At 36.5% G+C, this 25,776-nt stretch overlaps 1 protein-coding gene across 10 annotated transcripts in view; it reads right to left on the bottom strand.

Annotated features, from left to right (window-relative positions):
* The window catches only part of RNF38 (ring finger protein 38), a 132,155-nt gene that overhangs the window by 20,673 nt on the left and 85,706 nt on the right, over positions 1-25,776 (bottom strand). For 4 of the 10 annotated variants that reach the window (XM_047829600.1, XM_047829597.1, XM_047829603.1 and 1 more), the window contains 3 exons: positions 21,200-21,349; positions 10,180-10,373; positions 2,591-2,804 (listed from right to left, as the gene is read on the bottom strand). In XM_047829600.1, the coding sequence (XP_047685556.1) occupies positions 2,591-2,804; positions 10,180-10,373; positions 21,200-21,349 (558 nt within the window). The remainder of the gene's footprint in view (positions 1-2,590; positions 2,805-10,179; positions 10,374-21,199; positions 21,350-25,776) is intronic. The other 6 variants (XM_047829593.1, XM_047829602.1, XM_047829604.1 and 3 more) reach the window with 2 other exon arrangements.

Raw genomic sequence — 25,776 nt, 5'->3', positions numbered from 1 at the left:
ACCACACATTTAAGTGAATATTTCATTGTATGGATATGCCATATTTTATCTATTCACCAACTGATGGACATAAAGTTACTGATTTCTGTACATATAATCTGTATTTGAGCAATGTATCAAATCCTTTCAAATTAGTATGTGTTTTCTTCTACAATTACACAACGAGGAGAAAAATACAATTATTTCTTTCACTGCTTTACATCCATTACTACATTATCTTATTACATTTGGTAGAACTAATATAACATTAAATAAAAATGGACAGAACAAACACTGCTAGTTGCTGATTCATTGCTGGCCAATTAGGATAAAATTAGGATAATTTTATTTATTATATTTAAGTAATTTCCTTCTTGTCCTATCTTATTAGAGTCTTTACTAAATTTTAACTGACTTTTCAACATCTTCTGATAAAATCACTATCATTTTCTCCTATTATTTGTTGATGTAATATGAATATTTTCATATTAAGCTATCCTCTTATTTGGAATAAACCTTGTTTATTCATAGGTTATTCTTTTTGATACATTGCTAGATTGTATTTCTAAACATCTACTTAGAAAATCTTTCTGTGGGGGTGGCTGGGTGGCTCAGTCGGTTGGGCATCTGACCTCAGCTCAGGTCATGATCTCGCGGTTCGTGAGTTTGAGCCCCGCATCCAGCTCTGTGCTAACAGCTCAGGGCCTGCTTTGAATTCTGTGTCTCCCTCTGTCTCTGCCCCTCCTCTGCTAGCATTCTCTTTCTCAAAATTAAATAAACATTAAAAAATTTTTTTAAAAAATCTGTGTATTCGAGGGTTTCTTCTATCGTTCTTTGGGGATAGTTTCTACAGAAACTAAAGATAGCAATCCCCATTTTATTTTTATTATTTTTATTTACTTTATTATCTTTATTTACTCTTGATATTAAAATGATGTGGGTTTCATAAAGTAATCAGAAAACTGGTCTTAAGAAAAGCCTAGAATCATTTGTGTATTATTACATGAGTGTTCCTTAAAGATTAGAAAAATCATCTGTGAAGCCATCTGGTCACTGTACTACTTCAATGGTAAATCTTTAAGTAGCTTTCACACTTATGTGGTAATTCAAAATTTTCTATTATTGTTGGTTCAATTTTGGAACTTCACATTTTCTGTTGCCCCAGAGTTATATATAGACTTTCATTATAATAGCTAACAACAAAGTTAATTAAGCTAATACCTGCGTACTTATCACTGGTACTAGTTTAAATGATCAAAATAATTCAATTCTTCCAACACCCCTTATAAAATAGTTGTTTTTATTTTACAGTTGAAGAAAATTCTTTGAATGTTTCCTATGTGTATGGATATAGATCTTTTTATCATTCCTACTCCTATTTATGTATTTGTTCTTTTCTCCTTACCCAAGCTCACAAGGTGCTTGTCATTCTTATCAATTTTTCAAAGCACCAGGACTGGGTTTCCTTTGTGCTGCTTCAAAACAGATTTCCATATTATTAATTTTAATTATATTTCCTAGTAATTTATTCTTCTCAATTCTTTTTGGTTTACTCTATTTTCCCTCCTAATTACTCAAGCAATTAGTTCATTTATTTCCAATTTTTAAAACAAATAACGAAGGTTTATAAAATTTTCTCAGAAAACAGTTCTAGGCATATGACTTTGATAGGATTTTTCCTTTAATTTTCCTTAATTATAACCTGCCTCAAATATTTCAGTGTCATTTTTTAAATCAATTTTCAAACTTATAATTTATAGTTGTATCAGATTATGACCACAAAGAATGTGGTCTAGAAAATGTTTTCTTTTTAGAACTTCTTATTGCATGATAAATTTTTTGAACTGTTTCATTAACACAAGGGAAGAACAAGTCTGATAGAAGATGGTGCCTGGGAGATCATATTTTCTTTCAATTTTTTGTTTCCACACTCTAGTGTAGATGAAAAAAAGGGATGCTAATCTCTTTCCTTTGTTAATTTCTCCTGTCTATAAACTTGATTTTTTCCTCATCCTGAAAATTCAGCAACTTTATTAGAATACATCTAGATTTGTGTTTTTTTGACTTCAGAAACTCCACAGAAATACAAACAATTCTGATCTTTACTCACAGGCTCTGAAGACTGGCAAGCCCTCTTCTCAATTAGTCCCTCAGTTCCTGGCAGGAACAAAAGGAAATGAAGCCTTCTACCTGTCATCTCTTTGGAGACCCATGTAAACCTATAAGCCAAGATGCATCCAACTGTCTCTCCTACTGAATTATTCCAGAAGAAACTGGAAGGGAGAGGAAAATAGGCATATGTATTCAAACCACTAGCTGTCTGCTATCTCCTATTAATCCTGTCATCAGTCATTTCAAACCAACTATTACATGAAGCCATTCTGAGCTTTCATAACCTTGCTCATTTTTTAAAGTTCAACTTTCTTTTCAGCTATGTAGAATTTAAATTTCAATCCTTAAGAATGAATCAATGAATCTAAAACAGCTTCAATTTAGGGAAGATCGTTTCCTTTCAGTGTAAAATTAAAACAAATGTACAACAAAAACCAACCTCAAATAAACTGCCACCAACTTTTAGCATCTGTATTTCCTGGACATTCTGTTACTATACCTGATCATGTATGTCAACCATTACTGCATTTTGCTGGGGTGGATGAGCAGCAGGGTGTAACAGACGGGGAGATACATTCGGAGGGTGGAAGGCTCGAGGTTCCTCTATTGCTTGCTGCTGTGCATAAGGGAGATGGTGATAGTTTTCATCTTGACTAATGGAATTATGTCGAGACAGACGATCCCTTCTTCCTCTCTGGCGCCTGACAGGAGGACTGTAATATAGCAAATGTCAAGAAAGTCATTATAATATTTACTGTTGTAATCAATCCATGAGGATTCTGTATTGTCTCTCCTCGCAATCCATCAGTAGTTTATGCTAGGGCAAAAGCCTGAGCAACTAAATAATTGCTATGGTTCCTCATCAGCTCTAAAAACGTATAAATTTAAACAGAATGTATGTTTTTAAAAAAGTAACAAAACTGGTATTCAGCTCTGCATGTACTTAGAAATCAATAGCCCACTAATGAGTCTTTTGTTTTAATTGTATGAAACTGCCCTTTGTATAGGCAAAAGTAGTCAAATATCAGCAATTTTACAGTTTTGACCCACTATTTTGCTCCCTTTATCTTATAAACATATAATAAATTTTAATTTTCATGTATCTTGCCAGTCAGTATTCCACATGTGCTTAATGGGCACTTCATGTTTGTCTATCTGGCTAAGATATACAGAAAGACATAGTTCCTCAAACTGGTAGTTGCCAGAGGGGAGTGGGGTAGGGGGAGCAAAATGAGTGAACGGCGAGTGAGAGGTAGAGGTTTCTAGTTATGGAATGAACAAGTCATGGAGATGAAAAGTACAGCATAGGGAATATAGTCAATGGTATTGTAATAGTGTTGTATGGTGACAGATGGTAGGGTAGGTACACTTGTGATGAGCAAAGCATAACATATAGACTTGTCAAATCACTGTTATATACTTGAAACACTGTGTGTCAACTTTACTTCAATTAAAAAAAAAAGGAATCAAGAAAGTGAAACACAAATTTTATCAAGTTGTTACTGTGACCAGACTTCCATTTTCTACTTCTCTACAATTCTACAATTTATCTCCACTGCTTTTTATAATGGCTCAGCACCAATGCAATTCAAAAAAGCAGCCGCATTAAAATGTACTCTACATTGGGCAAAAGAGGCCAAACAGCCCCCTTCCAGACCTAGCTGCACACAGCCACCTCAGCAATCTTCACGGATTATCAGGTCACCTCTGTACTTCTAAATCTGCATCTTCTCACCCCCAACTGCCCAACCTTAAAGAGAACAAGGACACTCTTTGGCGACATTAACTCTTCAATAGTACTCTTGATACCACTCCCCAGGTTCTTGTTCCGTTAACTGCTTCCTCTATCTTTATTTTTAGTATGTCTCTTTTTGCAAAGTCTACATATATTTGCTTCAAAATCTACATATTATATATCATTGAATTTAAGATGCCATCCGCCCTAGAACTCACTTTTTAAATGTTCTGAGATAATTTTAGCATAGTTTTTTTGCATACCCTTCACCACCTAGCTTTCCTTCATGCTAGTATCTTCCATAAGCACAGAGAAATTATTAAAATTAAGAAATAAACCTTGGTACTGTACTATTAAACAAGAGAGCGCATTTCAGATTTCACCAATTTTTCCACCAATATCCCCACTGTTGAGAATCCAATACAAGATCTCATTATTGCAGATAGTTGTCATAGCTCCTTAATCTTCTTCAATGTGACAGTTCCTGTCTTTCCTTATCTTTCATGACCTTGATACCTCTCTGAAGACATTTACTCTGCAGAATGTCTCTCAACCTGGGTTTGTCTGAGTTTTCTCACGATATATCTGATGTTACGTATTACTGGAAAGGATACCACAGAGATGTTCTGCCCATTTCAGTGCACCATATCTAGGGGCACATGACATCGATATGCATCACTGGGACATATGCATAGATCACTGACCATTTGGCTAAACTTGTGTCTGCCAAAACCCTCTACTACAAAACCACCATTCTTCCTTTTGTAATTACCAAATATTTGGGGGTGAGTTACTTTGAGAACATGCAAACATTCTGCTTCTGCTGAAAGTTTTGCCAATAATTTTAGCATGCATGAATGGATATTCAGCTATCATTATTACGCTATTCTAATGTTGATTTCCTATTCCCCTCATTTCTTCTACATGTATTGATTGGAATTCTGTAAGGAAGAACTGTCACTTCTCTCCCACTTTTGTTTATTCAGTTATTTATAATCAGTATGAACTCACAGATATTTTATTGTTTGGGTTATAATCCACACTACTGTTTTTGTTGTTCAAATTATTTCAACTCTGTGCACTTTGTTTAGTTCCTATGTCCTTTCACTACATCTCTTATCCTTTGGAGTACTTCCTTAATATCTGGCACCACAATACATGCTCCCTCATCCTGTATTTTCCCTACACCAGTTCTGGAATTAACCAGTTCTCCAAAGAGCCTTGGTTCTTTTAATTGCAGAATGGTATTCAGAAGAGAGGTGTGCTTACTCCTACACATGAATCACTATTTTTAGCCTCCCTAAAAGAACAAAACAAGAAAATGTATCTACATATACTAACTCATGTGTATGCACATATCTTTTGTATCTGTACAGATATTTTAAAGGACTGTATTATGAGGCGCCTGGCTGGCTCAGTTGGTGGAACCTGAGGAACTCTTGATCTTGGGGTTGTGAGTTTGAGTCCCACACTGGGTGTAGAGATTACTTAAAAAGAAAATCTTAAAAAGGTAAAATAAAGGACTGTTTTATGTATCACTAAAAAGAGGAAAAGTTGTTAATTAAACTATGATATACCATCAATTCTAAGTCCTTACTAGATGTTAACATGGGAAAAAATATGTACCTTAAAATCAAAATAGAATGTATGTGCTCAGATCATTCATCTCCTGAAAATCTATTCAACCCATACACAAACTTTAAGGTCCCCTTTTATTATTGTTCTATTCTGTTGTTGCCACTTGTTCTCACTTCTCTACTCAAAAATAATTTCAACAGCATTCACACTAAACACAAATTAAGATCCAAGTCCTCATGCTGACATGTATGTCTCTGTATCTTCACTATATGGCCCCTCATTAAATGGTAGGTATGTCTTTGTGACAGAGTATTTAGGAAGCAGAACTGGAAAATCTAGAAATAAGAAATGATAAAATATGGACAAATATTTCTTTCAGTTGACTTTATCGTATTGTCATTTTATTTTAGGTGTATCAACTGTAAATAGCCCAAAGCTGTTCCCTCCTCTTTACCTGCCTTTTGTTAGATGGAGTTTTCTAGATATACTATCTGTTTCAATGTGTAGAAGCTATACATTCTGTATTTCTATTCTCCTAGTAATTACCCTTAATACACTCTTCTCTTTCTGTCCCCATCTCATGTGCAGATCTTTTCCATATTTCTTTTGTATTTTTTTAAATGTTTACTTATTTAAGAGAGAGAGCATGTGTGCAAGCAGGAGGGAGAAGGGCAGAGTGAGAGGGAGAGAGAGCCCCAAGCAGGCTCCATGCTGTCAGTGCAGAGCCCAACACATGGCTCAATCTCATAAACGGGGAGATCATGACCTGAGCCAAAATCAAGAGTCAGATGTTTGGCTGATATCCCCAAGCATCCCTCTTTCTCTTTTTTAGTCTTTTTGAAGTTCATTTATTTTGAGAGAGAGAGAGAGAGACCATGCACACTAGCAAGGGAGGGGCAGAGAGAGAAGGAGAGGATCCCAAGCAGGGTCCAAGCTATCAGCGTGAAGCCCAATGCGGGGCTTGAACTCACAAACTGTGAGATCGGGACCTGACCTGAAACCAAGAGTTGAACGCTTAACCTACTGAGCCACCTTCTTTCTCTTTTTTAAACAGACCTTATTCAGACTTAAAAGCATGTCATTGTTTCCTTTGCCAACCAATGGTCTTGAATCATAGTTCTTGCATTTATTCTTCTGCTTCCTGGGGAGAGTATAATTTTTAATAATTCTTTCAAGGAGGATTTCTTGCTGGTCAATTTTGTCTTTGAATATTTGAAATGTTTTTATGTTTTGGCTTTACACTTAGATGATAAGGCAGCTAGCAGAACTCAAAAAAGTTTCTGTCTTGGAATATTTGTCAATTTTTTATTTGTCCTTCGTGTATGTTCTGAAAGTTCAAATCCTGTTCAAAACTCAGTCTTTCTTACATTCTGGGAAATGATTTTGCATTATTTCTTTAGAAAGGTCCCAAACATAGGGGAAACCACAAGAGACTCTTAAATACAAAGAACTGAGGGTTGCTGGAGGGGGGTGGGTGGATGGGTTAAATGAGTGATGGGTATTAAGGAGGGCACTTGTTGGGATGAGCACTGGGTTTATTATTACAGAAGCAATTTATCACTAAATTCTACTCCTGAAATCATTATTATACTATATGTTAACTAACTTAGATTTAAATAAAATTTAAAAATTAAAAAAAAAAAAAAAGAATAAAATAGAATAAAAAGGTCCCCCCATGAGGAGCGCCGGGGTGATTCAGTTGGTTAAGCATCCTGACTCTTGGTTTCAGCTCAGGTCATGATCTCGTGGTCATGGGATTGAGCCCCTGCACTGGGGATTCTCTCTCTCTCTGCCCCTTCCCTGCTCACACTCTCTCTCTTAAAATAAATAAATAAACTTAAAAAAAATTTTTTTAAGTGGTCCCTTCAATTGTCTCCATCTGAAAATATTATTAGACATACTTAGAACTGATGGCTCGGTCTCTATATTTAAACTTTTTTTTATCCACACTTCATTTTGCCTTTTATACTATATCTGGGAAAATTTCTCCACTTGATCTTCCAGAAACTAGGACACCTTTTCTACATATTTACTAATTCTAAGTTCTACCAAGTAAGGTTTCTAGTTGATTTTTATGGATATAGTATCTTCTTGCATCTCTCTCATGTTACACTTACTCAAAAATTCTGTCTGTTCTATTAACGGTTTCTTCAAGTTCTTTGTTTTATTGAGTTTAGCGTCCTTCTTTCATTTTGTATCTGAAATTACGTTAGACTGTTGTTGGATATTACATCTACTTGCACGGCCTGCTTCTGGGAGGATATCTGGCAACTAAGTGTATTAGCTAGCCTACAATAAAATATCAAAGGGAGAATGGAGTAAGGAATCCTAACAGACTGCTGGGCAGGATAAGCCCATAGTTAAGTTTTCCAGGTTAAGTGCTCCGTATCCTTCCCCTTTGTGTTTCCATGACCTTAGAGCACAAAGCTTCTCTTCAATTTTAGAACCCACAGCTAGTTACCACTACCATCTGGAACAGACACTTCTGACATTCCCTTGCTGGCCCAGAGCCTTTACTCCTAGGCTTATACACTATTGACATGTTTCCACATGTACACGAGGAAATGTGTACATGAAAGGTTCCTAATAACACTCTTTATAATAGTAAGAAACTGAACATCACCATTACTCAGTAGTAGATAGAAACATAAATAATGGCATATCAATATAATGGAGAACTACTGCTACCCACATTAAAAATAGAATGCTTAGGAAACAAAGTAAAAAACGAATACATTTAAATGAAAGTAAAATTAGCAAAAACTAAAATTACATCATTCTAGAATACATTCATAAGTATTAGAAAGTATTAAAGGAATGTCGTCAAATCACAGGACAGAGTTTATCCTTTAGGAAGGATGAATAGGGTCTTGTGAAGTAGTAACAATGTTTTGTTTTAACCTGGGTGTTGGTACACTTGTGTGTTACCTTTTTTTTTTTTTAATTTTTTTTTTTAATGTTTATTTATTTTTGAGACAGAGAGAGACAGAGCATGAACGGGGGAGGGGCAGAGAGAGAGGGAGACACAGAATCTGAAACAGGCTCCGGGCTCCGAGCTGTCAGCACAGAGCCCGATGCAGAGCTCGAACTCACGGAACTCGAGATCATGACCTGGGCTGAAGTCGGACGCTCAACCAACTGAGCCACCCAGGCGCCCCGTGTGTTACCCTTTTAAGTGTATGCTTGTTTTACAGGTTCTTTTGAAAGCATGACACATTTCACCATAAAACAATAGGAAAGATTACAGTAGATGCTCAGGTTGTAACCCTGAAACAACCAACCGTATTGTCTCAGCTACTGTATTAAACAGCTATAAAATATTTTACCTGGTTGACATACATTATTTTAAACATTCCCATAAAATTGGGTAAAAACGCACCAGGTAATGTAAAAGTCTTAGGGTCTCAACAGAACATAACTCAGAAACAGGTTTATTTTGTCTCATTTAGAACAAAGAATGGTAGTTTTTTTTTTTTTTTTAATTTTTTTTTCAATGTTTATTTATTTTGGGACAGAGAGAGACAGAGCATGAACGGGGGAGGGGCAGAGAGAGAGGGAGACACAGAATCGGAAGCAGGCTCCAGGCTCTGAGCCATCAGCCCAGAGCCCGACGCGGGGCTCGAACTCACGGGCCGCGAGATCGTGACCTGGCTGAAGTCGGACGCTTAACCGACTGCGCCACCCAGGCGCCCCAAGAATGGTAGTTTTAAGATCCTTCATTATTAGTTTCCTAGGGCTGCCATAACAAAATACCACAGACTAGGTGGCTTAAACAACAAAAATTAATTTTCTCATTGTTCTGGAGACTGAAAGTCCAAGATCAAGATGTCAGCATGGCTGGTTTCTGGTGAGAGCTCTCTTCCTGGTTTGCAGGATGACCACCTTTTTCACTGTCCTTACATGCCAGACCGAGTGAGCTTTCTGGTGTCTCTTCTTATAAGGGCACCAATCCTATTGGATTGGGGGCCCCACCCTTATGACTTCATTCAACCTTAGTTACTTCCTTAGAGACCCCATCTCCAAATACAGCCACACTGGGGAATTAGGGCTTCAACTATGAATTTTGAGAAGACACATTCAGTCCATAACACCTTCCTAACTCCAGACCTTCAATATTTCTTAGATTACCAACATACTGGACATGCAAACAGCTGCCTCACTCCAAGGATTCACGATTTCCCTGAATAAGAAATGTATGTACTCAGGCCACAACTAAAGAGGAAGCAGCTCAGAAGAAATACATTCCCCCAGGAAAGAAAGACAGGGGCCAAGTCCCATGAGAGAGAGGACTGAGCACTGAAGTAAACTTCAGTCACTCTTTTGTACTAGAGGCTCCACGGTTTTATAAGAAACCTAATTAAGTTCCCAATTGCCTTAAGGATACACAAGAAATAGGAATGGACTAAAAAAGAGTATCTCATTTCTAGGATTTCTGTATTTCATTACAGTTGTGAGCTATAAAATTCATTTTTCTGTAATCAGGATTGTGGGCTAGCCTACAAAACACCTTAAACCATAAAGTAGCTGAATGCACATATGATGGCATGGATTGATTTTAGGTAAATCACTTTAGCCTCTTTGAATTTCTTCACTTGTCAACCATAAGCTAAATGAACTCTCATGATCTTGTGTGGAAGTCTATAAATAATGTCACCTTCTTCATGTGAATGTGTATGAATGTTTATAAAATGCCTATAGAAAAAATGCTTTTTGACATAAACAAAACAAATCTATCAATGGAAGAGAATTTAAGAAATACACTGTAATCAACTAACCTTCTTCTGTTGCGTGCAGGTGTGTTGCATCGTTCCCCTGAGAAGTGATGTTGGCTTGATCGAACTGAAGGGGGCTGCCTATTTGATGTCATCTCCCATGGTCGCATTGGTGGTGAGGGAGCTGGTGATGCTGATGTATAATCAAAGACTGAATGAGAGAGGCGCTGTCTCTTGGGACTCGGACTATCTTCACTCTGCCAATGCAACAAAATCAATCAACTTAATGAGACCTTTTAAGGATTTTGCATTACTATATACGCACAGGCGTTTAAACATATTTACCTTAAAGAGTAAAGGAGGGGAAAAATATGCTGTCAACCCAAATTAAATATCTTTAAAGAAAAAAGAGGCTGAGTAGGGGAAGGGAGATACATAGTAAGTATCAAATGGAAAGTAAAATCTGTTTCTTAAAAGTCATCATAAAACTCATGGACATTTAAGATGAACAATAAGGCAATAAACAATTGTATGGAACTTGACCATTTATTTAAAACCCCAAACCAATTCCACTATGTTCCCCCATCAGTTAAGTTACATTTTTAGAGATCAGTTCTCATCTGTGAGATCAGCTGAGGAGGGGGAATAATTTTAGTAGGCCCTTGACTTGATTCTAAATAACACCCTTCTGCTTCTTTATTCCCACTATTTAAGGTCATTACATTTTCTTTAATAAGGGTTAGAGGAATAAAGTAACATTTTTATGAAACAGATGAAGAGTCAACTGATCTAGATCATTAGTTCTTAACGAGAACATTACAGCATTTTGAGGAAGACACAGAGTTTCAGGTAAGTCGTGGGAGTGGTGAATAATTCAAAACCTGTACCTGTTACACATTGAGTTTTCAAGGATCACAGCATCACTAGCTATAAAATTGGTATGGATCTCTTAGTTGAATTAGTAACTCTCTAGGATTCTCCATAGAATTTTCCCATCCAGTCTCACAGAAACTATCAAAATTTCAAGTTAACCAATGTCTGGCTAACCAATGTCTATCTATTTTCTAAGAGAACCTCTCTTATCTCAAATCTACTCCTTCAAGTTCTAATTACTTGGTCATTAGAGCACTTTTGGGTGCAAAATAATTGGTGCCTGCTGCCAGCACAAAAACAATCGGGTTAGCAAAAGAGTATATGGGGCTACAATACTACAACATTAGATTTAAAGAGATAAACAAGAATTAACTAAACTGATAAAAATAAAGCAAATTCCTAAATGGTTACTTTTGATCATTCCACATTATTAAGCAGAGGTGTTCCAAAAACGATGTCACTGTCTTTCTATATTTAAAAACATAATTCAGGATGCCTGGGTGGCTCAGTCGGTTAAGCATCTGACTCTTGATTTCGTCTCAGGTCATGATTTCACTGTGAGATTGAGCCCTGCGTCAGGCTCTGCGCTGACAGTGCGAAGCCTGCTTGGAATTCTCTCTCTGCCCTTCTCTGCCTCGTGTGCAGATTCTCTCTCTTTCTCTCTCTCAAAATAAATAAACTTTAAAAAGGATAATTCAAATTTATCATTATAATTAAAATAGTAAATAGTTTTCAGAACCATAAAGAAACACCTTATTTTCTCCCTAGATTTAATGGTGCTTGCTATTAAAAGTATGTTTGTTTTTACCTTTTGATTTTAAGAAGAAAATCAGTTATGTTCTGATAACCCTAAAACTTCAAAAATACCAATGAAATGTAGTTATTTTGATTAAAACAAAGCAGAATGATCAATACCTGGCAAAGTCATACATTAACTACACAGAAGCACTAGAAATAAGTCATCTCCGGTTGGTCAACCAAATTTGACTTTTTTTTTTTTTAACTACCAAACTCTAGTAACCAATCACGATCTTCAGTTTTCATATATGTATCTTATACTGCGAAGCTTAATGCAAGCTATGATAGGGACTTTGAATTCTAAAAAGTCACTGCCCAAAACGGAGGGGAATGGTACAAACCCACAAAAACAAACTGCAAATGCATTGTTTTTAAGAGACAAGGTGACTGGGAAAGCTCCCTATCTCTTCTGTGTGCTGTGATAGATTCACATTAGTGAAAAAGAGGAGACAAAGAATAGGAAGTGGAGGGAAGTGAGCTATTCATTAGTACTACGGTAATAACTCTTCCTATTACTCAAAGTAATAGAAAACCAAAATGGATATTTAAAGACAGGGAAGTATTAAAAAGTTAGTTTACTACATATATACAACATGGTTTCATCACATTCCTCATCAATTTTAGTACTCTAAGGAACTCCAAAAATATCCTCAGTTTCCAGAAAAGGGAAGTAGGAATAACCTACAAAGAAACAAGAATTAGATTAGCATTCCCTCAGAAAACAAAAGATGCTAAAAATGCTGAGGGAAAATATTGAACCTAGAATTTTATACTCCAACCTAACTACTAATCTACTGTGAAGGCAAAAGGAAAGACTTGCCAGATATATAAAGGTTCAAAGCTGCTTCTCACACATCTTTCAAAAAATTTTACTTGATTGATTTTATGTGTGCACACATGTGTGTGCTGTCTTTTATTTGAGGACACAGACACACACAGAGGATCCAACGAACAGGAATAGTAACTCAGAAGTGCAATGAAAAGACATCTCAGGACTGAAAAGTAACTATTCCAATTAGAACAAGCTAGAGGACTCCAAGAAATATACTCTAAATAATATGAGTTCAAAAACAGTACGACTGAGAACTTGGAAGTTCTTACAAAACTTAAGCACATGGTTATTCTGTCATAGGAAGTATAAAAGGTAACCAGGGGTGCCTGGGTGGCTCAATCGGTTAAGCACTGGACTTCGGCTAAAGTCATGATCTCACGGCTCCTGGGTTTGAGCCCCGCATGGGGCTCTGTGCTGACAGCTCAGAGCCTGGAGTCTGCTGGGGATACTGTGTCTCCCTCTCTCTCTGCCCCCTCCCCTGCCCACGCTCTGTCTCTCAAAAATAAAAAATAAACGTTAAAATTTTTTTTTCTGAAAGGTAACCAGAGTCTAGAAAAAACAAAGATGAAAACAAATCCATTATCATTTTGTCACCTAAAGCATCCCTGGAGTAGAACAGGTAGAAGATTATATCTTCTCCTCCATGGGCCAACATGCTACTTAGTCCTGAAATGACTATAATAGACAGATACTCCTAACACTATGGAGACTGTTCACTGGTTTTCAATTTTATAATCAACCTAGACAAGGCGTGAAAGATCACCATTGTAGTTACAGAAAAAAATATGTAAGTACTATAAACTTTGGTAAATTAAGTATAAAGACTTGTTTTGACAAAAGCATGGACTAAATGTAAAAATCCTAATAGAAACCTCTAGAAATAATGGCTTAAATACAACAAAAATATTTTTAAAGTTTATTTATATTGAGAGAGATCGAGAGATCGAGAGAGAGCAAATGTGAAAGCGGGGAGGGGTAGCAGAGAGAGAGAGAGAGAGAGAGGGAGAGAGAATCCCAAGCAGGTCCATGCTGTCAGCGCAGACCCAGACGCAAGGCTCGAACCCATGAACTGAACCGTGAGAGCATGACTGGAGCAAAATCAAGAGTCAGATGCTTAACCAGGCTGAGCCACCCAGGTGTCCCAACAAAAATAGTTTTTAAATGTAACAATGAACTCAGGAAAAAAAAGGGAAACTACCAAGGACCAGAAACAAAGGGGAAAACCAAAAACCAGATTTGGTTTTTTTATCTTGGGGTGGGACACAGAAGCTACGGCCTTATCACTCACTGAACCCTGCAAAGAGCCAAAGTTTCCCAAGTACTATACTTGCAATAAAAGGGAAGACTAGTGGGGCGCCTGGGTGGCTCAGTGGGTTGTGAGTCTGACTTCGGCTCAGGTCATGATCTCGCGGTTTGTGGGTTCAAGCCCCATGTCGGGAGCCTGGAGCGAGCTTCGGATTGTGTGTCTCCCTTTCTCTCTGCCCTTCCCTCGCTCATGCTCTGTCTCTTTCTCTCAAAAATAAATAAACATTTAAAAAAAGGGGGGGGGGAGACTAGAAAAAGCCCACTGGCATGGAGAATCAATAAGAAAACAGATCTACTCTGGACTGAACTGGAAATTGAAGAAGAGATTTATCCCGAGAATTCAAACCACAGGTTAGCTCCTCAACACCAAGTTTAGGGTTCAATTTTTTTTATTACCCACAGAGGTTGCCTATGAGCCTCTAAGCTTAGAAATTAATATAGAAACTGGTCCAGAATTATGCTGCTACAAATTCTCTTGGCAGAGGTGAATGCACAGCAGAATCTGGAGGAATACTCCCCTGACCTTGGACAGTGGTTCTTCTACTTCTGCAAGTGTCAGCAACACCAGATTGTTCGGCCTGCTCTTCAGTCTCTGATTAAGAAATTTTGGATCAGGGCCCAAGAATCTTCATTTGTAACACAATCTTGGGTGATGGTTGCTGCTGCTGGTGTGGGACTACACTTTGAGAACTACCAAAACAAGTTAAGGGACTCTCTTAGCAGAAGTCCCGAAGGATAGACTCGCCATAAAAGAGAAATTTACTTTTTCAATTTTCAGTGGAAGAATTTCCCTTTTTTCCTTGTTGACTCTGTGCCAGTGGGCTGACTTTAGAAAGTTCCAGAAGTTGATTCAAATGAGGCACAAGTACTGTCCGTTTTGGTACAGAATACTGGTGCAGATTTAGGGATCAAGGGAGGCAAGAGAGGGAGGAAAGGAAGAAGAACAAAAGAAATCTAGCTTGCTAGCTTTTATACTTGATATTACATCTGATAAAATGAATTACACCTCTATTAACACCAAATCACCTTAAAATTTTTCTAAGTATTTATTTTTGACAGAGAGAAAGAAACGGAACACAAATGGGGGAAGGGAAGAGAGAGAAGGAATCTGAAGCAGGCTCCAGGCTCAGAGCTGTCAACACAGAGCCCAACGTGGGGCTCAAAATCATGAACCACGAGATCATAACTTGAGCTGAAGTAGGACGCTTAACAGACTGAGCCACCCAGGTGTCCCAACACCACATCATCTTTATAGCCAAAATATCATCATTAGAAGTGAAAACAACCCTGGAGACATAAAAATGCATTGCACGATTCCAAAAGCAAGTCTAAAGTCATTAAAATCAAAATGTTATGGTAAAAGAAATATGTACACACATGCAACACATATGCATGTATATATATACATATATAAAATACATATTCTTATATAGATATCTTATATATTTATATATAATTATGTAAAAAGAAATGTTATCTAATAAAATTAAATTTATACATCTCAATCAGCAAGTCTTGGAGATAAAGCGAGATCCTGTGGAGACCAACTTTTCCCAAAGTGGAAACAGATTCCAAGTTGTAGATAAAAACTGGAAACTGAAATGGCCTCTGACTTCAGCTACCAGTAGTGAGCCTCATGGACCTCCTTCTCAAAGTAGCAAGGTGGCAACTGGGAGAGGCCAGACAGGTGGGGGTAAAATTACACAATAATATGGTCCTTTCCCTCCACTTATCATTCAAGACTATTTTTCATCTCTTACAAATAAGCACAGCATGACTTAGAGTCCCCATTTCGGAAGTGCCTGGGTGGCTCAATTGGTTAAGTGTCCAACTCTTGATTTCGGCTCAGGTCATAACCTCATGGATTGGAGTTCATGGAGCCTGCTTGGGATTCTCTGTCTCTGCTCTCTGCCCCTCCCTCTCTAGCAAAAATAAACTTGAAAAAAAAAAAGAAAGAAAGAAAAGAATCCCTAATTCTCTTTTTAAACTCCCAGACCTTCTCTACTTGCCTTAACTATCTTTGGCAAAAGATAAAATTTCTCATTTCACAATTAAGAAATAAACGCTAAATTTAAATGGCCCAGACAGAGAAAACACTGAATTCCATTCATTTTACCTTTTTTTTTTTTTAATGTTTATTTATTTTTGAGAGAGAGAGAGCATGTGAGTAGGGGAGGGACAGAGAGAGAGGGAGACACAGAATCCCAAGCAGGCTCCAGGCTCTGAGCTGTCACCACAAAGCCCGATGCGGGGGCTCAAACTCACAAGCTGTGAGATCATGATGACCTGAGCCGAAGTCAGATGCTTAACCGACTGAGCCACCCAGGAACCCCTGAATTCCATTCATTTTAATAGATGTGAAAGTACTTAAGAAACTTGGTAAGCAATTTGGTAATAAAGAATATCCATCAAGACAAGACTCTTGTTTTGTTTTGTTTTTGCAAAGGAAGGATATAAGCAAGGAAAAGCAGGAAATTAACAATTCATATTTGAATCACACAATATGGCTTAAGAAAAGATCTCTAAATATTCTCATTTAATTTTCTACAATCTGAAGTCTTTGTTTAAACTACATCCAGATTAATGTGTTTCTATTAGTCAAGATGAGCCAAAGACAACTGAATGATTACACTGCCCTTGAACTACACAATGTATAGTCCTGTTTCACATAATTCACATTGGACTTCAATGTATAGCTCTGCTATTCCTCAGCTCAAAATATTTCAGAATAAAATCTAAACTCATAACCACACTACCAGTACATCTTCCTGGGATGTTATCTTACTTGTAGCTACAGAGGGGAAAGAGGCTTTGAACACTGTATTTTCAAAAACATACATCAAAAAAAAAAAAAAAAATCAGAACTTTTGCTTTTTGATATTGTTCAAGTTAGTGTATTTTCATGAAATATGTGCAGTGAGTGCTTCAAAAGGGATTCTAGTGATATAGCATTGCAGTCCTATCATAATGAATAGAATTCAATATTGTGTGAAAATGATGTTACTACCACTGGCCATAACTGCTAGTCCAGGAGTGGCTTCCTGGGTTTAGGGAGGCCTGAATGGCTAATTTTTTAAGAATATATTAATGACCTTATGTTCTATTTTTTTTTCTTAATGTTTAATCACACAAAACATCATTCATTGGTTCACAAAAACATTACCTTGATGGTGTAATTTGTTTTCAAATGTTAGTTCCACCAAAGCACTTGATTTTATGTATCATGAATCTGACTGTAATAATTTTAAGCTGTAAACACAAATCAATGGTTAAAATAAAAAATCTGAAGCATAAGTACGAAACCAATGAAAACGGAGAAGATAATAAGAACAGTTTGAAATCAAGGGATCCCTCTGAGATAACCAGGTAGAGCTGTTCTGCAGACAGCTCAAGTCCAGACACTAGAAATTTAAGGAGTTTTTGGTATACAGATAGATGGTAGGTTAATGAAGGTACAGACATGGACAAAATTTCCCCAAACAACTTATACAGTGAAAAGAAGGTCCAATATTGAACTCTAAAAAATATTTCATGCTGAGTAGTTCATGAGACAGTGGATGGAGTGTGGTGATAGAAGGCTCGGTGAAATGGAGCAAGGATTCAACTAAAAGGTCAAGCAAGATGGGGACTGAAAAACATCCACTGTGTTTAACAACAAGGAGCTCAGTGACATGGAGTTATTTCTTTGTAATAGGATTTAGTATCTATTATGGCATACTGCCCCTTACAACAATTTTCAAAAAAGGTTTTTTCCCCTCTGTCTTTTCTTTGAAAATCTTTCTTATGAATTTAGAATAACTCTATAAGGTTTCTAAAATCATTAAAATTCTAATATTTTGGCTGGAATTTTTACTGTCTATAAATTTGTTGGAGAAGAGATTTTTTTTTTTTTACAATAATTAGTCTTCTCTTTCAGAAACCTAAACTATTTCTCTGTGTATCAATCATGAAAATTTCAATCACCTAATTAACTTTTGTAAATTTACAAAATAAAGTATCAGACAGCTATCATTAGGATACATGCATACACCCTTGAAACCAAGGGGTGTGCTAGACATGAAATCTAAGTTCCCTACAATGCATCTGTTTTATGAAAGCACACTATCTACAATTACAATCAATGGATTGATTGATGGCACAGAAACTTAATTTTAAAACTGTAAGGGGCTGAGAGAGACAAGAGGGAGTTTTGGGGGAGATGAAAGTGTTCTATTGTCTTGTTTGAGATGGTGGTTCCACATCTGTATGTATTCATCAAAAGTCACAGACTTGTACACCAAAAGGGTGAATTTTACTGTATGTTAATTATACCTTAATTTTAAATTTCTAAAACTATAGGGAGTACCTTTGATTCTAATGTTAAATATAGACTAATTTTTATAGAGATGCAAATATGCCCACACATGTACGTTTCTTCTGTAAGAAAACTCAGACTGACAAATATACAAAGCCATCATTTTCACAGAAATTAAAATATCAACTCAATATACACTGGGAAAGGGATACAAGAATATTCATGGCAACACTACTGCTTGTGATAACAGTAAAAAACTGTAAACTACTGGAAATGTCGATTAAAAAGAACGGGAATAAACTACAGCATATTCATATAAATGAAACACTAAAAGAAAAATGAATCAACTACATACATGGCTACAAGCATCATTATGGATGAGTCTCAAAATGACAAAATACAAAGTATGATAACATTTATATTAAGTTCAGAAAGTAAACAGTATAGTGATACTGTTTGAAGGATACTGCATGTGATGAAACCACACAGAGAAACAAAGGGATACTAAACACAAAACTCAAGAGTTTTACCCAAGGCACAAGTATCAGACAGCAGGTAGATAGATGGAAGGTCATATGAAGACCTCGAAAGTATAGGGAATGGCTGACTTCTTAAGATGCATGGTGGTTTTTTTTTTTTTTAAACTATACATGTGTCTGCTTTATACATTGTAACTTTCATATATGAATTATTTCATAATTTTAAAAATTAAAAGAGCATGCAGAATTTGAAAGATTTTGACTAAAACAAGCAAGTAAAAAAGGAGAACAGAAAAGTTTTTAATAAACAAGGACAGTGACAAAACTGCTAAAGAGTGGAGATGAAAAACAAATACAGCCCAAAACAGGATGAGATGTTTCTTAAAAGACAATTGGTGGTTGGAAACAAAGACCCAGGGGAATATCAAACACTTCTATGTCCTCTATGACCATCCCACTTACTAGATACATACTCAATCCCCATGTATGGAGTAGGAAAAATCAACAGTTCTTTTTTACTCCTACACAAGGCTGCGGGGAAAATGATGTCCTCCAAAAAGAGACTAGTTTCAGCTAAGATAAGGATACTTTAAGAAAAAAAATGTAAGAGGTAGGTGAATCTGTTTAAAACGGAGTGTTCCAAAGGAAAGGAAAAGTAAAAAAGCTAGGAGGGAAGGAACTTGGGGGAAAGCCAAGAAAACATAACCCATTAAAAGAATAACTCTGAGAATAAGAAATGGGGAGATTTCTCCTTTTCACATGGAAAGTAAATATTCTAGGGCTGAGAAAAGCAAACTGGAACAAGAAATCACATCCAATTTTATTATCAGAATTAGTTGAAGGTCTCTGACAGTATCTCAAAGGGGATATGAGAAGGATTTACTTTGCTTCGTGCAGAACAATGGTAGGCCAAAAAGTGGGCAGAGTTCCCTGGGAGCCAAGTATACTGAGGGCCTTGTTTTAAAGTTAGAAAAAAGTAAGATTTAAGTTTAGAGATATAAATAAAAATTTAACAATAATATCTTTCACCTTTCTGCAACACTCAAATGGAACTGGCTCTTTTTTGTTTCATTTTTAAAACGTGTTTAAATTTACTCCATTTGCCAGCAACTCCTTGAGTTTAAAGTTAATACTGACTTAATGCCTAGAGACACAAAGAAGTCTAGAAAACAAATTAAGTGTCATATAATTGTTTAGTGGTGGCAGTAGGGAAGGTACTAAGTCAATTTCTTCCTTAGCTATACTGGTTTGCTACTAAATATCAAGCTACTGCAGACCAACTGTATCAAGAACAGTAGTCAATATGCCATTTAATTCAATACAGATAGCTATGTCTCTTAACATACTGTGTTGTGTTTACAGAAATACTTGTTGATTTCTACAGGTGGTATTGCTGTAGTAGAGACAAGAAATAGCAAAAGGTGAATTTAAGTCTCTGCTCTGCCAATAACTAGCTATGTAACAGGGCATCTCAGAGTTTTTCTGAGCCTATTTCTTCATCTAGAAAATCATCCACGACTGGTGTGTTGTTAGGAGGATTAAAAACAAAGGAGACAATACATGCAAAGCAGAGAATCTGGCACAAATTCCAAGGAATATCAGATTGCAGAGCCCTGGATCACCTACAAAGCTATTCTCAGAAATTTCATATCTTCAATTTAATGTATCACACAAGCATTTCTCTTTCAGAACTAGTCCTAAGCTCCAACCTACCACTTCCACACAAACAGAAAAATGGCTCTATCCAAAATCCAAGTTTTGATTAGCGACTCTCACTACCTCAGATTTATATACACATATACAAATACATACCTTGGCCCACAACCCTAAAACGCAGAAGCAATTCTACAACTAGTTTCCATTTGGTAATAAAAATACTGACTTCCATTATAAAACATGCTTCTCTAGCAGTAATGGATTGGAAATTTAGTAGCCAGTAATTTATTTGAGCACATCCTAGCAACCTTGTCAATAAACTAATGATAGTCCTTGCCTTAATTTATTTTCATTTTACACATAACAAAAATTTTAATCATATTTTATCCACAGGTTCAAAAGTAATAGAAGGTACGGAAACATGTTTTCTTTCTGAAATTTACATCACTATCAAACTCTAGGCAATAAACAAATAAGTAGTAATGGCTTTAAAAAATATCTTGCATGCTTCCATTTTTCCATTCCTACACAATTTCACATATCTGTAATATCTTCTACTTTCCTATAGAATGTGGCCTATTAGCACAAGTGATTGATAACAAAAGATTAAAAAAAAAAAAGAATATTAAGTGGTCAAACAATAAACAGCAGCTCAAGAGAAGACATTCTTCAGAAAAGCTGGCTAAGTTATATTGAAGAAGGCCTCTAAGAAGAATACTTATTCCCACATACAATAGAAAATAAGAAGAAGATATTGAGAATTTTGTTTCAAGCCTTCCTAAAAACAACCTAAAATGTATCGGTGACTTTCAGCCCTATGTAGGGAAAGGGTAAATATATAAGAACCTGGAAGAAAGCTTTGAAGTGAGCATCCTCTTGAACGGTAGTATTCTGATCACTTGGGAGGAGAGGGAACAGGCTCTGAAGTTTCACCCTTTCACAAATCACCTTGTTAGGATGGCCAGGTAGAGGTGCTGAATTGGCCCCGGGAGATATCTGGGAAAAAGAGGGAGAAGAAAAGGATAGTTCATGGCTAGCCGCACCAATGTGGAGAATCATGTCTATGAAGGACAGTCTGGGTTTTCTAAATATTTGTGTTAGCAGAGATTGGAAAGAAATTAAAAATTAATCTTAAACATCAAAACAAATATAAGGATGGCAAAGGTTGCCTCTGGCAATGGATCTCTCTTAAAAAAACTTTTTTAAAAGGCAAAACAGCACTGTTCAAAAATGCAAAACCTTTCCTGTGTTTCCCGTATAATACCTATTAATAGCTTTTCTCTTGGTATTGATTCTAAAACCCTAAAGGACAGATAAGACTTCATGTTAAGAAAACCTGACATAAAATCATATATCTTAAGTATAGAAAGATTAGTGTCCATCTGGACTAAGACTAATACTTTTTCATTCTATTTTTTAATTAACCTCCTATATGATCATGCAAAGAAGACGAGAGATTTCAGAACACTTGCGGCAAAACTTCTATAGTGACCATAGGTATACAAAAGAAGAGTCTGCAGACACCTCAGCTCTATTCAACACAAACCTAGCAACCTTCTTAAGAATAAAGGATATGATCACAAGCCCCAAAGCAAATGACTGCATGTTTTAAATGCTTGGCTTCATTGTAGGTTAATTCCCTTCATCATATGTAAATATGCTCAAATCTGCAGCATTTTTAACCATGGACATTATGAGCATCACTTGTTCCACTGTGCTGTGGAGTGAACCACCTTTGGAAGTTAAGGTTTGTGAATGTGCTTATCCCTACATTGAAGAAGACCATGTGCTTCAGACCACGTGTCTGGTTTTCAGTTTCACTGCCTCATTCTTCCCTTACATATAAATGTCTATTCTGTGACAGGCACTAAACCAAGAAGATACACATGGTTTCCTACCTCCAAAAAGTATATGCTATGAAAAAGAAACAAAAGCAAATCACCGTACAATATACAGAGTATCATCTTTCTATGATACTGCTAGGCACTGGGTGCTACGGAGAGGTAACTGGCAAAAGACAGCAGTGTTGTCAAGAAACTGCAGAATGTTCAGTATGGCTAGCCAGTACAGAAGTAACCAGAGAGGAAGGCAGAGACAGAGCATGAAGTAGCATGCTAATTATATTAATAATACTTCTACAATAACCTTCCTTAGCCCATTTTTTGTTCTGGTTTGCTATGAGCCTGGTAAACAGATAACCAGGCCTGTTCGTAAGACTAAAAGTGCTTCCAAACACCTTCCTAGGAGTAAAAGTATATCACTTGAAGGCACTAACTTTACAATTCACTACTACTGCCGCTGCTGCTGCTACTACTACTACTACTAAAATGTTTTGACATGAGCTAAAACTTGTCTCCACACCACAAACATGAATGTGCCAATATTCTTTACCACTATGATGAGGTATGAAGTGCTGAATCAAGGAACATTTATGACTGCCTCCCCAAGTCAAGAGTTGTTAGGAAAGAAGATAAAACATGGATCCCACCCTCAAGGAGCTTACTGCAGTTAAAAAAAAAAAAAAAAAAAAAAAAAAAAAAAGGATGCAAAGCAGCCAACTATAGGATAATGTATTAAATGCAATACCGGCAAAAATTAGAATAGAGGTAGGAGCCTTGAGTTTATCTGAAGACATATAAAAGATTTCATAGAAAGAAGTGTATTTCACATTCCTGACTCCTCAATCTAAGGATTTCACCACTTTAAAGCCATTCTCTTCTCAAAACAGTCTGTTCCTTTAAGTTTCATATTCTTTTTGCAATCTTCTTAAGCTTATAGTTTGCAAGGTACCTTTGAAGAGTGTTTTAATAAGCTCACTTGCCTTCAACTGTCATCTCTAAAGCAGTCTGCATGAGTAGCACTCTTATAGACTGCTAGCACAAGTAGCTAGCTTGGTCAACAGAAATCAGAGGGTCAGGTTTCCTCTCCTTAATTCTCTGTTTCTTTGAAAACTTAAGATTTCAGTCCTATAGAGGTATAAAACCAACCAACCAACCAAACAAGAAACTGGCCAACCCTGACCCTTGTGGTCATAAGTTAATAATTTTCAAGCATATTCCTCTTCTACCTATGACAATTTCCTTTGGTCAGAAGCTCCATGCCTATAAAGAGGGAGAACAATATAATGGAGAAAAGGTATATTCAAATGCTGTAGTTTATATAGATCCAGGACAAAATAAGATGGGCATGAAACCAGGTGCACCCATTGGATAAGATAAAATCACACACAATTATTTTGTATGTCCACGTGAGGCAGAATTCTTAAGAAGGAAGGCCTCCAAGATTCCCACCTCTGGTACACATCTCCTGTATAATCCATTACTCCATGGTGTGTAGGCAGGACTGTAAATAGTGTGGATTTCATTTCCATGGTTAGGTTAAATTATATAACCTAATGATATGAACCCCTTCACAGAAGTGAAGGGATTTTCAAGTGAATTAAGATCCCAAGTCAGTTGATTTTAAATTAATCAAGGCAGACCGGAGTTAGAGAAAGCTCTTAAAAGAAGAACTCTTCAAAAGAGATTCTCCTCCAAACCTGCAGACAACTGCTATGTTGCCAGAAGGCATATGAAGAGGGCAATGTGGCAGACAGGAGGGCACCCTCTAGGAGCTGAATCGTTCACCCGTTGACTGCTAACAAGAAAATGGGGGGACTTCAGTCCTACAATTACAAGAGCCGTACTGAACCAACAGCCACTGAGCTTCGGAGAGGACATCAAACCTCTGATGACATCATGGCACCAGCCAAGTAAGACTCTGAACAGAGGGCCCTGCAGCTAACCCATGATTCCTGACCCATGTACACCATGAGATAACAGATTTGTGTTTTAAACTACTAAATGTGAGGTAATTTGTTACATACAATAGAAAACTAACATGACATATATGTGTCAAATCGAAAGTGTTGTATACCTGAAGAAAGTTTCTTCTCCAGAATTTTAGCTGTATTAATTTGATGAAAGATACAAATTACGACATTTTTTTTTTTAATCTAAGCAATATAGCAGTTTTTAAAACTTCAATCTGGTAATAGCTAACTTCATGCTAGGAACTGAACTGGGGCTCTCTGATCTTTACACACTCCAAGTTAGGGTTAACCGACTTGCTTAAAGCTGCAGAGCCGTAATTTGAAGCTAAATCTATCTGGCTCTAAAATTCATGCTCAATCCACTAAAACACCTTGTAATTTAAGGATTTTAAAAGTAACATCTTCTTTATAATCTAGTTAGTAAAAAACTATTTCATAAAGTCTATTTAAAGTTATTTTAAGTATTCAAAAAGTAAATGTTTCCTTGTAAACTGTTTCTGACGTAACCTTCCACTACTTCCCTATACCTTCGTCATTCAAAATTACTTACAGTGTACTGTATCTGGAAGCAGATACAATTCTGTTTTTCTCTAGTCTGGCAACTGTTGAACATTACAAAGATACGGTAACTCAATCTTCTCTCAGGATGCAACCTATGTTTAAAAAGTCCTGCCAAGAAAACATCCCTGAGACCTGATTAATCTGCAACTCCCTATACTTCTCATCTTTAATGTTTGTTTACATGTAACTATATAACTAATTTACCCAGCATAACTAAGAAAGCACCTGTTTCAGAAAAGTCAGAGAAAACAGTTTAACCTTTTAAGCACTAATACAACACTATTTTAGGCCATCTTGTTTAATGTGGCCTTTCCCTGTGGGATAATATAACCCACAATTTAACATCTGTCTTGAACGGTGTAATTGTTATCAGTTATGATGCTAAAAATAACATAGGACTTAGGTCCAGATATTGTCCCATAACTTGCTTCCTCCAAAATCACCTCTGGTGACAGCTTCCTTCTTCATTCATTTACATTTTTCTTATAAAGGTGTGGTAGAGGATATGCAGGTACAGGACTTCTAGGCCAGCATTAAAATAATCTACTTTCTTCAAAATAAATTGCTCAAAGGCCCAAATAGTCTTCTCCAAAACAGCCACATTACTCTCCAGAAAAAAAAAAAAACTGTTCATTGTTACTAACAGCATACCACCTGGTCAAAAGGACTCAAATCACAGCCTAATAGAAGAAGAAAAAACCAAAACAAACAATAAAAAGTCAAGTGCTTAATGTTGACCCCACCAAGTCTTTTACTCCTTCCTCTAAGTCCAAGACTGGATACCTTAAAAATGAAAAAGTCGAATCCAAGTTATCTAAAAATCCACATATTCTCACAGCTGCCATGATGGCAAATGTTAATATCCTGGAAAGTAATCAGGTAGATTTTATCAACTATTTGGACAGTTTGAATCAGTAATCTTTCATCTGATAAATTCCCAGGTTATAATCTAAAACATGGGAATACCCCAAAATATGGGAAAAACCACATGCATACACAGGTTCATCACAGTACAGCAACAATTTAAAAGGGAACTAGAAGTAACCTAAAT

Source organism: Prionailurus viverrinus, chromosome D4 (genome assembly GCF_022837055.1).
Source record: "Prionailurus viverrinus isolate Anna chromosome D4, UM_Priviv_1.0, whole genome shotgun sequence".
Taxonomy (NCBI): domain Eukaryota; kingdom Metazoa; phylum Chordata; class Mammalia; order Carnivora; family Felidae; genus Prionailurus; species Prionailurus viverrinus.
Note: the sequence above shows the minus strand (reverse complement) of the source record. Positions and strands in the feature narration are given on the sequence as shown.